Below are 12588 nucleotides of genomic sequence, written 5' to 3' on the forward strand. Positions count from 1 at the left end.
GGAAGGGTTCTGGGAGGCTTGGTGTTGGTGCTTGGGCAGGATTGTACACAAGGACTTTACATATGCATTATTACTCGTATTCTTAATGATCATTTATCTAAATTTGAAAAACAAGAAGATCAAGTGCTATAGTATACGCTGGCAATTCTACATCGCGAGACCATTCTATGTACATTACAACTTAACGGGAGTCAAAATGACTGTCCAATGGCGAAGCAAACGGGAAGCTAAAACCACCAGCCAATCACAGCCCGTCTAAGCCAACCTAACTCGAACAGGACAAGCGAAACCCGCTCCCGCACAAAATACCACCGCTTGCTTAGGTAATCCCACAAATCTTCGCGCGAATCGCCTAAACCAGCAAACTCGGCACCAAGTCTCTGTGAACCTCGATTTGAAGACGACGACGACGAGCTTTCTTTCGACCACGCCGACCCTCCCCCCCTCGTTATTCCCTTTCTTCGACAACCGTTAACGAAGAATAAAAAAAGTTCGCAAATATGGGTGGTGTCACAGTCCGGGACGTCGATGTAAGGACATTGCCCTTTCTATGTTCATTTTTCCTTGAGTCGGTGATGGTGTTGGACGTTTGGCGACTCGACTCGTGAGGATGCGTCAGGCTATCTATCGGTTTCTCTCGCCTCTTCGTCTATATCTGGGATTGCGCAGGAGGTGGACAGAAGAATGCTGTATGGTTGTGTTGGGTACGATTGTGGGATATAAAACATCTACATCGAAGTTCTTTGACACTACGACGTTGGAAGCACGATATACGGAGAATGGATTACCCACGATATAGACGAGAGGAGCGAAATGCGATGCGGCCAATTCTTGACGAACTCGTGGCATCAATTTTTCGAAGCATTGAAGACTAACAGTTATGTTCCAGGCCCAAAAGTTCATCGGCGCTTACTCCGCTTTCTTGAAGCGTCAGGGAAAGCTCGCTATCCCTGGTAAGTCACAAACGACAGGATTTAGCGAAGGGAAGAAGAACAAAATAAACTGACTTCATACAGGTTGGGTCGACACTGTGAAGACCTCCGCTTCCAACGAGCTTCCTCCCCAGGACGCTGACTGGTATGTCAAACCGCCTCGCACCTCAATACTTGGTCTCTGATCAGTGAATCTATAGGTTCTACGTCCGCGCCGCTGCTGTCGCTCGTCACATCTACCTCCGCAAGACCGTCGGTGTTGGCCGTCTCCGCAAGGTCCACGGATCCCCCAAGAACCGTGGTTCTCGTCCCTCCCACCACGTCGACGCCTCCGGCCAGGTCGACCGCCGGGTCCTCCAGGCCCTCGAGAAGATCGGTGTTGTCGAGATTGACGAGGAGAAGGGTGGCCGACGGATCACCCAGAGCGGTCAACGTGATTTGGACCGTATTGCCAAGACCACCGTTGACGAGGAGGAGGAGGAAGATGACGAGTAAATTATCTAATTTACATCCACATGCTGTGAATGAATAACTTGGTTTTTTCTCGCATTTTCTTTATCTTTCGTGGAGTTTGTTCAAATGTTCATGGTCACCTTTTTCTCTTTCCTTTTTGAAGAGATGCATCAACTCGACAAAAAGGAAAAACCCCCGCCAACCTTATCCTCCTAAAAACCTTTTATTCCCTTTTTACCCGCTATCTTATCAATTGATACTCAATTGGTTCAAAAATCGGTGGGCGGTTGTGGACGACTACATAGACGTGCTGCTACATGGTTTGAGCTTGGAGAGCGGTTATACGATATTCGTCGACAACCGTTATACGATGTCGAGTGGGCTACGTGCATGCTATTCATGCAGATGATGATTTCTGAATGTCATATCGGGTTCCGTTCAGAGAGTCATTGGATGTATGGTATGGTGTCTATGTCGGCAAATAAAACAAAGTGCAATCAAATTCAAACATTCAAAAAAAAAAAAAAAAAAGCACGCTTCATCGCTTAAGTTAATTGTAGAAATCTCCTTGGCGTTTCGTAGTGATTTATCGTGTAAGATCGATCTTTTTTTTGTTGATTACATTGACGCTATTTACCGCCCGAATTTCTGCCAATTAGGTAACTATTTCGGACCATGTTTGTTTACAAATATCCTCTTTCGCTCTGTCGGTGATGAAAGAGTATAACACCACCCCAATTCTTTGATCAAGGACGACTTTCTATATCTCTCTCGATGCCTCATCATATCCGCCCTGTCGTCGCTCCTGACGCCTTTAGCGGCACCCCCTCCCAAGCAGAAACCCGCAATGCCGCCGCAACAACCACGGCGTATCCTTGAAAAGTCCCGGACAGTGCGCCGACGATACCAACGCTCGAACAAACGCTTCGAATTCAGCGCCTCGCAAATCCAGCGGATTGAAAGGGAAGAAGAGCGAGAAAAGAAAGCCAAACAGCTCCGGGAACGGGAGAAAAAGAAGTTGGCGAATCAGAAGAAGAAAGCCGAAAAGGAGACTAAAGAGCGCGAGGAGAGGAGACGGCTGGGGATTCCGGATCCGACTTCGTGCAAGATTCCGGCTAGTCAGCCTTTGTTGGTGAATTTCTTTGGCGCGGGGAAGAGGAATGGGGATGAGGTGAAGGAGCAACCTGAAGCGGACACGGAGGATTCTGCGGCGACGCAGGAGAGTGAAGCTTCGGAGGAACAGGAATTGATTGAAGTTACGGAAGATGACAGGAAGCAAGAAAGTATTTCTCCTCTACAGAAGGAAGAGCCAGATGTTATGATGCACCAGCAGGAAGCCCAACAATCCGACAAGACAGACGATACGGCTAAGTGTACATCAGAAGAGTTCAGCGACCTTGCAACCGAACTTGGAGATGACTGGCTGGATGATGTCGACCTTGAACAGCACATGGCAAGCATAGAAAACAGCCAGAAAAGCTTGACTTCTTCTGCGGCGACACACAACGATGACCAGCCAACGGAACCGGCGCAAACTGCGATGAATAACTGGGCCGGGATGACTGAGTCTTTTGAAGATGATACTTCTCTGATGCTTCAGAGTCTTGATCCTACTGTCTTTGAGAGGTTTGAGACTCAGCAGCCTATATTAGATTTGAATGAGGTCAATAAGACGGCTACGTCTTCCCTGTCAGTGTCGTCGAACGTTGGAACTCATAACGCTCAATATGAGAACCATCGAGCCAATTTTTTGACTCCAACGAACTTCAGAAATGCTTCACCCGTTGCCAATTTGCAAACAACAACCTGTCAGCCTCCACGTGAGTTCACAACACAGAGCCAGCAATTTGCTCAGGAGCGGCAATTGAGAACCACTGCCACTACTTGCAATATGAGGACCCCATTAATCCACAATAGCCCCTCTCGAGGAACTTTCAAAAAGCCAGCAGTAGCAGCCTCTATACAACCAAGGGGACATCTTCACTTCTCACCGAAGAAATCCCTCCACCATAGTACCAAGATCAATGCCATTCAGAAAGTATATCCTCAGTCACACTTTGATGCTGAAGATGAATTCGGCGATTTGCCTCTATCTACGCAGGACGTAAGGGACCTCGATAGTATGGTTGGCCTTGGTTGATCATACATGAGGTGTTGGATGAGATGTGCAAAATGGGAAAAAAAATTCCAGCTTATACCTATCGCTCCAGATCAGGAAGAATCCGGGCAATAGCAGTATACTTGCATCTGGTATATATAACTTGGCTATTATATCTATCCAATACTCGCTAATGTGCCTCAATAGCATGTTGTTCGTTATGCATGTCATTATCATCATCATCTGAACCAAAGTCCTCTTCGGCAACCGGAAACGTCAAAAGTGCAGCGACACCACCTAATCCCTCGAGTCGCTTCCCACTTTCATGATCCGAACTCAGTACGCGAACCTCTCCGCCCTCAACTTCGCGGACACGATCGACTAGCCCAACCCAGCGCTTTCTCTCAGCCACATCTTGCGAACGGAATAATCTATTTGAGATTATGAGGACACCGCCTCCTCTCCCAACAGCGCCCTGCTCTACGGCATGTTCCACTTCTCGTGGCCCGTAGGTTGCTTTGTTGGTGTCCTTGCGAAGATGGTCCAAAAAGTCGTCCATCAATTTGGTCTCCCGTGCGTACTTGGTATCCGAGAGCAACGTTTTGACGGATGGCGACTGCAGGACTTCGGACAGAGAATGGAGATATCCAGAAGCCGAGTGCACGACCACAATACTCGGTAGTAGCCTCTTCAAGGCCGGCATATTAGTCGACGCCGCCGATTGGATATGTTTTTGGAAACCTGCTGCAACGAATCCTGGCGAAGCTAGGAGAATCGGTCTCGACGTCTCATCGTTATTGTTGCTGGCTGTCATACTTGTGTTGAACTCTATTTGGCGGAGCAATGTATCTAAGGTGACTTGGAAGAATTTCGATAGTCCCTTGTATAGATTTAGTCGAGTTCTGTCCAAGATTTGGAAGAAATGTACCAACCTTATCATGATCCCCTCCACCAGCACGTTTGCGTGGAATCGACATTTCAACTTTCTGTTTCAATATCGTCCGGAACTGTGTGATGAAGCATATATGTGCCAACCCCTCCTGCATCACGACGGCAACGGCTTCCGCCCTCCTTTTCCCACCTTCATCTACCGCATCCTTGAGCATATCAATCGCAATGCTATCCCACCCAACCCCTTCCCCTTCCGCGCCCACTTCTTTCTCTAGCGTAAAATTACGATGCAATTCCAGATCGAGTGTATGATGCTGCCCTATTCGTGTATGTTGTGTCTCGTTCATGATTTGTCCACTAACATGGAGCTGGGAACTGTTTGGATCGAAGTCTAACCCCTTCACGCGGATCTGGAGCATGAGGTGGACTCGTTGGGATACTGTTGTCCCGCTCTCTTGGGCCGTGGTGACTTTGCGGATCGCGGTGGCGCGGAGGAGGTCGTTTGGGCGGATGAGGTTGTAGGCGTGCCACTGAAAAAGAGTACGAATTAGTGTTGACCGGACACGTTTGACTGTCTAGAGAACGAACCATGTCTTCCGGCTCTTCGGGGCATAGTGTTACGGCCCCGGAGCCATTGTGTTCGATGCTGCTTTTGACGAGCCGCATGTTGTTCTACTCGGGCTTGTTTCTTGGGAGAGTTGGTAACGTGGGTAGAAACTTCACAGCATAGAGCATGAATCAAAGCAACCACCTTGTGCAGGTAATAGTAAGATCAAGTAGCATTGAGGTTAATACTACATAAGTCTGTAGCTCTAGTACCTGTCTTCAAAGAATGACGCGGGGAAAAGATCCCCTCTCTCAATGCGGTTAGACCGGGCTGGCCCTAGGTCCCGCTGTTCATCGGCCAATCAAACGGCAGCCCCACTCAACTCTATTCTGCACACAAAAATAATATGCGCTTAACCCGATTCGGTCGTAAGCGAACTGCACACAATCCAATCTGACTTCGCGGCTTCTTTCTTGCTCCTTGCAATCTGGAAGTCGACAACAACAGACAACAACCGCCGCCATGCCTACCAGACTCACCAAAACGCGGAAGCACCGCGGTCACGTCTCCGCCGGTCATGGTCGTGTTGGAAAGCATCGTAAGCACCCCGGTGGTCGTGGTATGGCCGGTGGTCAGGTATGAACTTTGTTACAGATGATAAAGGGAAGAGAATATGAGCTAACAAATTGTATAGCACCACCACCGTACTAACCTCGACAAGTACCATCCCGGTTACTTTGGTAAGGTTGGTATGAGACACTTCCACCTCCAGCGCAACCACTACTGGAAGCCCACCATCAACCTCGACAAGGTAAATATTCCGATCCGCCAATTCTCGATGCTATCCATATGTGGCGAGATGAGAGACGTTGTGATGGACTCGCGCTAATTTGTTCTGCAGCTCTGGTCCCTCGTCCCCGAGGAGACTCGTGAGAAGTACGTCTCTGGCAGCGCTCCCTCCGACAAGGCTATCGTCCTCGACCTCCTTTCTTTGGGTTACGCCAAGGTCCTCGGAAAGGGCCGTCTCCCTGAAGTCCCCCTCGTCGTCAAGGCTCGCTACGTCAGCAAGGAAGCTGAGCGCAAGATCAAGGAGGCCGGTGGTGTCATTGAGCTCGTTGCTTAAAGATCGACATGTTTGAATTTATGGTTACGGGTCGGAATGTCTGGAAAGAAGAAGGATGGTCAAGATCGAATTAAAAAGGACATTCATATGATGGAGAACATAGGAAGCGCTTTCTTCAGGCTGAAGAACAGATCATCCTCTTTACGTTTTAATGAACGAAAAGTTACCCTTGTTCAATAGGTAGGCTGCATGATTAGGACAATATGGCTGTCTACCGACACTGTCCCCAGGATTTTTTTTCTAGGGCAGTCAAAATCTTCTACAGGTCTCTTAGCAATATAAAGACTATCTGTCCTGTTTTCTCAACTTATTCCCTTCTTTAACCAAAACCGATGTCCCCAAGGACTAGCATACCTAGATGCAGGTCGTATAGCGAGTCACAACTCCATCTATTCGAGTAATTCAGTTCAAGGATCAGTCAGGATCTAGATTGCCGGATATCCCAGACATTTCGACTGAACAGTAGCCATAATGTCGAATAATTGAGGACTGTCAGTCTGTCACGTGTGCAGGTCTAATAGTGACTTTCTATTGGCTCAAACGATCACCAATGACGTGGCTTAGCCCGCTGGCCGCTAGGCTTCACTTGGAACATGTTACCTTCATGTCATGTTACAAGCTTCGTGGCAGCCTACCAACTTCTGCAACGATAAGAATCTCCGAATCTCTTTACTGAAATCTACTTCGCGATACCTTTAATCGTATTTTGGTCTGGTCAGCGGTGACATTAGTGCTTTTACCAGCCTCTAATCTGCGTGACTGTCGAGAAGCGCATAACGCCGCCATTGTCCGGTGATGCCCCTTCGGCCAAGCCACTGCACTGGGTTTGACGTACATTCGATCTGAACCTTTCTATGGAGGATTTCCTATAGCTCTACAGAAAAAGGCAACAAGATGAGCATGAACGTTTTCCGATTGCTCGCGGATCTGGCACATATTTCGTCAAAATGTATCTTGATCTGGGCTATTCACCGGAATAACAGCTCTGAGGGTACGAAAGAACCTCTGGTCTATCCGCACATTTGATTGTATCGATTTAACTAACTCTGTTGCTTTAGGAGTCTCGCTTCTAACACAGATTCTATACGGCCTCGTTTTCCTGACGAGATATCTCGACCTGTTCAGCACCTCGCATTGGGCATTCTATCACGCATACAACATCTTCTTTAAGCTATTCTACATATTCTCATCTCTCTATATCATCTACGTGATGATATATGTTTTTCCCCGAACACGCGAAAGAGAGAAATCATGGAAGTTGGCATCGTTGTGTTTTTTGGGCGCATTGGTTGCCGCACCCAGCGCGCTTGGAATTGATGCGGCCATACGCAGAAAGTCCTATCCTCATGAGTGGTTCACAGAGGTATTACTTCCCACGGGCAATGATATCCCACCGACCGAATAACTTGACTAATGCATTCTTTTATAGACATGCTGGGCCTTCTCCATTGTCCTCGAATCCGTCTGTGTCCTCCCACAGCTCCTCCTCTTACGCCAAACAACTGTGCCAACGGTGATTGATTCGTTTTATTTGGTCGCTCTTGGCTCATACAGGGCTCTGTACATCCTGAACTGGCTAATCCGCGGTTTCGGACCCGAGCATTACTGGGATCCAATTGCCGATATCTTTGGCGTTGTCCAGACTTTGTTTTACCTCGACTTCGCTTGGGTATACTACACACGGCAGCGTGTGAAGCTCCGACGTGGCGGCATTGTGGATTCAGATGACCTTCGAAAGAGTTGGTTTGTGGGGAAGATTTTGAATTCCCGGAGGATCAATACTCATGACGATGAGAACGAGCCGTTGGACCCTGAAGCCGCCGGGGAAGAAGAGTCTCGCCCACGCTGGGGTGGAAGAGGCATTTCTGTCTCAGCTGATGATACGCTTGAGAATCATGGCCGACGTTCACCTGAGTCATAAGCCATGCCAACTCTTCATAGATTCCTATCAATCCTGCAAATCTTGCACAAACATGACTTGGTTAGACGCGAAACATGTGTAGTATTTCTAGTATGCGTGAATAACTCTTGCTCCCTCGTTTTGATGTATGATATAACGCCATTATTCTCTACAAATCAAACAGTTATCAACATGAATACAGAAGAGAAACCATGCTATACGCAGTATAACGTTATCTACTCAGCACTAGCTTCTTATTAGCATGCGTGCCATTTTGATTTCAACAGATTAGACCCAAGTCCAGTGGTACTAGGAAGGCATGCAGATGGTCCTTGCGAGTAGCTTCAGCGAGATGCGAGAGGGAGGCTCAGGGAGCCGGTTGGCCCTAACCCTTATCTTATCAACTCACGTCTGTAAAATGCTAACTGGGGTGAACGACCATACAGAATACGAGGAACAAGATAAATTTGAACTCATAATCTTGAATAGAACTTTGGAACTCGCCGATCTGGGCCTGGATCATTCAGTCGAGCGTTGTCGCCATCGGCTTTCTCCCACTCAAATAGCCCTCTGCAAGCAGCCGTAACCCTTATCTTAAAAGAGAATTGACGTGTCGCGTAGCTCGTGTTGTGCAGTTGGTTTCACGACCGTCTTTACAGACTCCAGGGCGCAATCAATATTGCCCACCGCCGTGTATGATAACAAAATGGATCCAATAGAATGTGAAATTGGGCTCACTGAAAACGAGGATGGTAACTCTCCGGCGAATCCCCAGGCTCTGTCAAAAACGGACGATGAGTTGGCACAAAGAACGAGCAATGTTGATATGCCTGATATCCCTCGCTCGCCCCCTAATCTTAAACGCGATCTTCGCAAGATCTTAAGCAAGATTCAGACAAGCGGCTCCTTTGGATTCTCGTGCGAAAATTCAATACCATACAATCCTGGTCTTCACATACCAAGTGTTGGAATGATCCGGGTTCCAATATCAGCTGAGGACTCAAGGGCAATGATTCAGGCATCTCGTATGGGCATAGATGGCAAAGGAAATGAAACGTCGAACAAGATTTGGCAGCTCGACGCCACTCAGTTTTCTCTCCAGAATCCCACTTGGGAGGGATCAATTGAGAAGATCCGAGGGGAAATTTATGCTCACCTTGGTCTTACTGCGAATTTAGAGGAGGTCAAGTTGGAGCTCCTCAAATTGCTTGTATATGAGGAAGGTGCATCTTCCTTGCCACATCAAGATCTCGAAAAGACAGATGGGATGTTCGGAAAGGTTGCCATATGCCTCCCCTCGGAACATGAAGGGGGGGGATGAAATCATCTGGCACAAGGATGTATGTCTGACATTTGAGACGGGGTCGAGCTCTGTGTATGACATCCCATGGGCTGTTTGGGCTTGGTATGCTGATGCCACACATGAAGTCAAGCCCATACTGTCAGGCTATAAAGTAGTGCTCATCTATCATTTGATTCATCGCCCAACAGCTGAGTTCTTAAAGTCTCAAGCTGATATTTTCGAACGCCTTTCTTCACTACTAGGATCTTGGGCTCGGGCCGCTGAGAGATCGTTTCAATGCGCAGAAAGATGGGCGAGCAGGGATGACGAATTCGGTGACAACTGCCCCCCAGCACTTCTGTATTTTCTCGAGAATGAGTATTCTGCGAAAGAGCTCAGCTTTGAGCAACTCAATGACGTGGATCAAGGTCGTGTTCTCGAGCTTCAGCAGGCTTGTCGCCAAACAGATTGCAATATATTTCTGGCTAATATCGTCAAAACGGACTCTGGTTTCGTGCTGGAGGAGGAGGAGGAGGAGGAGGAAGAAGAAGACCGTTTCGACCCTGAAGACCCCGACCATCCCGTTAATGGCAAATACAACCGTGATTACTACCGTGCTTATGGCGTGTATCCCGATTACGAGCCTAAGAAGCGTCCCACTCCCGACCCTAACGAGATCCACGTTCTTGAAGATGGATTTGAAACAAAATTTGAATTAACACATGTTGTCGACCAGCAAGGCCTTGTGGTCGGCAAGTTTCTGTCATTTTCTAAGGCGATGATCATTCAACAAGATCTCCTAAATAGGGACCCCGACAACGAAGACTATGGAATTTCTACATACGATAGACTAGCTGAGGCAACTCACTATTACCGAGAGACTGTAAGTAGAGGCCCCAATCACGCTACCTACTCTCCGCCTTAGAGTCTCACGATGGTGAATTTTCTAGGCTGTATTAATCGTCCCAAAGAAGCTTCGCTTCCTGCTTGAATTCGAAAAGCTCTATAAGGGCCAAGGAGATGCCAAATTTATAATGGATGACTGTCAGCGTTTGTTAATGGAACAACCGGATCACAAGTTGGCCAAGAAACGATTATCACAGGTCTGCCGTGTTTTTAAATGCTGCGACAAACGCAAAGGTCAAGAACTTCCAGGCTTGATTTGTATGAAAGCTTTGGAACTTGCCGACTTTACGTTGTTTAGCCAGGCTATACTGCTCGTTGATAGCTTCTCATCCGCACAGCTAACCTGCATCGCCAAGTCTATCGCAGACCATGGCATCGATGCCTTGCGCTCACCGTAAGCTAAATACACGCCGTGACCTAGTATATTCGTGCTGATGGACTCGCAGTTTCGCCGCCAAGTTCGCAGTCCGACAGTATGTCGACAAGAAATCATTCCTCCCAAAGCTGGAACTGCTTTCCAAGTTGATGGCAGAATACCATACAGTCTGCGAACAGCAGTCTACAGAGCCCTCGAGCAACGTGATTGAGTGGCAAAGATTCACCTTTGGTACATTACTTATTACCGATCTGGAACGCTCGCAATCAGATGGAGAGAAGCTGGGGAAGGCAATATATGACCATCCCCTGAAAGGGACACTCCCAGAGTAAGAAATAATCATCCCAATCGAGAACCACCACATTTCTGACGCAGACAAGAATTGAACAGTTTATGCAGAATCATTCAAAAGATATCGCCTTCTTTGTGTCATTTCTGATATCCGCAAACCAATGCTCATTGGCAGGCCAATCAGAGGAAGATGCAGTGGGTGAAATGGTCAAACGACTTAGCCTAAAGATTATTCAGCCCTTTCAGCAAGCGCATGAGTCACAGCCGAGGCTGGCCCCAGATCTAGTAGTCAAATTGATCAAGTTGACCGATCCAACAAGCAGTGACGCGAAAAGCTTGATGAATACCCTCACCCGGTACACGGAAAGACTCGAAAAAGTCGCAGATACTAGCGCCACAGACAGCACAGTGGAAGACGCCTACCCTAAATACATGTTTCCCGTTGCAACGGAGCTTTGTGAACATATAACACTCACCAGCCGTCCTGCAACCGCTGAAGAACGAAATTTCTTACTCGGCTTGTTGAAGTCATACATAATTGGCTATGTTAGGGATTCAAAGCCACCACTACCAGGCAAAGAAAACTGGATTGTTACTTATGTCCCATGCACATGTTCCGACTGTGCACTCTTGCAGCGATTCATTGATGATACTGGCAGGAAGGTTGAAGAATTTGCTATGCCAGAAAAGCGTAGAGATCATCTCGAACGACGACTTGACAGGAAAGAATTTACTACAAGTACCATCAAAAAAGGCACACCGTACAGACCGCGTGTCGAAAAGACATATGCGCAACTCTCTTCGTACCACGCAGCTTGGCTCCGAAGAGTAGGTACCGCAAAAACCAAGATGGACGCATTGGCACAAAAGTGCCCACCATTGAAAGAAATCCTTGGAGAAGCCAATTATCGATTTTTTTACGAGCACGCCAATCTCCGGGTCGTTCCTCTTTCTACAGGCCCTCCCCAACCCAGCAGTGCCCCGGAGGCGAACACTCAGACTACCATGCCACCACGATCTAGAGCCTCGTCCAACAAGCCAACTCCTGGGAGCAATGCTCGAACTACGGCGCAGAGCAACACCATACCGCAACGGAATGCCTCACTCAGTCAGTACATGTACACGAAGACCCAAACTCCGACACCACAAAGCACGGTACCTCAAAAGCGGAAACAGAGGCGTTCCTTGCCATTGGCATGATAGAATAGACTCTTCTCTTGTATCTGTTAGGCTTTCCAGTTTACCACGTCGTTACAACCTCAATTGAGTTTATGGGTGAATATTTATACCCTCTTGTTTATACCACTCAAAATTCCCCGCACAAACTACTGTTCTATTTAGATATATATGTATGAATCAAGGTTTATACCTTAGCCTTCATACAAGCTTGAGGCCTTGATCTAGTTGACGCGCGCTCACGTACAGACCTAGGACCACGATGAGTTGGTAAATCTGGATCCCAGAGCGCTGTAGGAACGCACTGCCTCCCCGGTAAATCCATTGCCTTCTGAAGGGCCATAAGGTCGGAAGCTGGAGGTTGTCGCATAATTCCGGATAAAGTCCAGATACCTCGGCGAAAGTGGCCAAGTAGCTGGAGATGGACTCTACTAATTTGTCCATCTTGGCTCACATGTAGACAGTGATTGCCATTACAGATGACAAGGGTCAATGTGCAACCAATTCATGGATTTGACAAGAAATCAATGCGGCCCCATGTACGTACATTCCGCCAGGTTTTACCACTCTCATATTAGGCTAGTGTTCACTTCTCGTAATTGTCCGTATTAGT

At 47.7% G+C, this 12588-nt stretch overlaps 6 protein-coding genes across 6 annotated transcripts; 5 read left to right on the forward strand and 1 right to left on the reverse strand.

Annotated features, from left to right (window-relative positions):
* Positions 1 to 500: 500 nt before the first annotated feature.
* EYB26_008135 (uncharacterized protein) lies at positions 501 to 1427 on the forward strand (the record flags this gene model as incomplete). Its single annotated transcript, XM_054267394.1, has 4 exons — positions 501 to 530; positions 890 to 953; positions 1017 to 1077; positions 1133 to 1427. The coding sequence occupies 4 exons, from the start codon at positions 501 to 503 to the stop codon at positions 1425 to 1427; spliced, it is 450 nt and encodes a 149-aa protein (XP_054123369.1).
* Positions 1428 to 2232: 805 nt separating this feature from the next.
* On the forward strand, positions 2233 to 3525 carry EYB26_008136 (uncharacterized protein; the record flags this gene model as incomplete). The annotated part of the gene is made up of 1 exon (XM_054267395.1): positions 2233 to 3525. One exon carries the CDS (start codon positions 2233 to 2235, stop codon positions 3523 to 3525), a length of 1293 nt encoding a protein of 430 aa, XP_054123370.1.
* Positions 3526 to 3673: 148 nt separating this feature from the next.
* On the reverse strand, positions 3674 to 5040 carry EYB26_008137 (uncharacterized protein; the record flags this gene model as incomplete). Its single annotated transcript, XM_054267396.1, has 3 exons — positions 3674 to 4363; positions 4416 to 4904; positions 4963 to 5040. The coding sequence occupies 3 exons, from the start codon at positions 5038 to 5040 to the stop codon at positions 3674 to 3676; spliced, it is 1257 nt and encodes a 418-aa protein (XP_054123371.1).
* Positions 5041 to 5443: 403 nt separating this feature from the next.
* EYB26_008138 (uncharacterized protein) lies at positions 5444 to 6044 on the forward strand (the record flags this gene model as incomplete). Its single annotated transcript, XM_054267397.1, has 3 exons — positions 5444 to 5557; positions 5616 to 5732; positions 5823 to 6044. 3 exons carry the CDS (start codon positions 5444 to 5446, stop codon positions 6042 to 6044), a joined length of 453 nt encoding a protein of 150 aa, XP_054123372.1.
* Positions 6045 to 6938: 894 nt separating this feature from the next.
* On the forward strand, positions 6939 to 7965 carry EYB26_008139 (uncharacterized protein; the record flags this gene model as incomplete). Its single annotated transcript, XM_054267398.1, has 3 exons — positions 6939 to 7035; positions 7103 to 7407; positions 7474 to 7965. The coding sequence occupies 3 exons, from the start codon at positions 6939 to 6941 to the stop codon at positions 7963 to 7965; spliced, it is 894 nt and encodes a 297-aa protein (XP_054123373.1).
* A 685-nt stretch (positions 7966 to 8650) lies between these two features.
* Positions 8651 to 11999, forward strand: EYB26_008140 (uncharacterized protein; the record flags this gene model as incomplete). Its single annotated transcript, XM_054267399.1, has 5 exons — positions 8651 to 9154; positions 9207 to 10109; positions 10177 to 10526; positions 10579 to 10836; positions 10889 to 11999. 5 exons carry the CDS (start codon positions 8651 to 8653, stop codon positions 11997 to 11999), a joined length of 3126 nt encoding a protein of 1041 aa, XP_054123374.1.
* Between the last annotated feature and the right edge of the window lie 589 nt (positions 12000 to 12588).

Source organism: Talaromyces marneffei, chromosome 6 (genome assembly GCF_009556855.1).
Source record: "Talaromyces marneffei chromosome 6, complete sequence".
In the NCBI taxonomy this organism is placed as follows: domain Eukaryota; kingdom Fungi; phylum Ascomycota; class Eurotiomycetes; order Eurotiales; family Trichocomaceae; genus Talaromyces; species Talaromyces marneffei.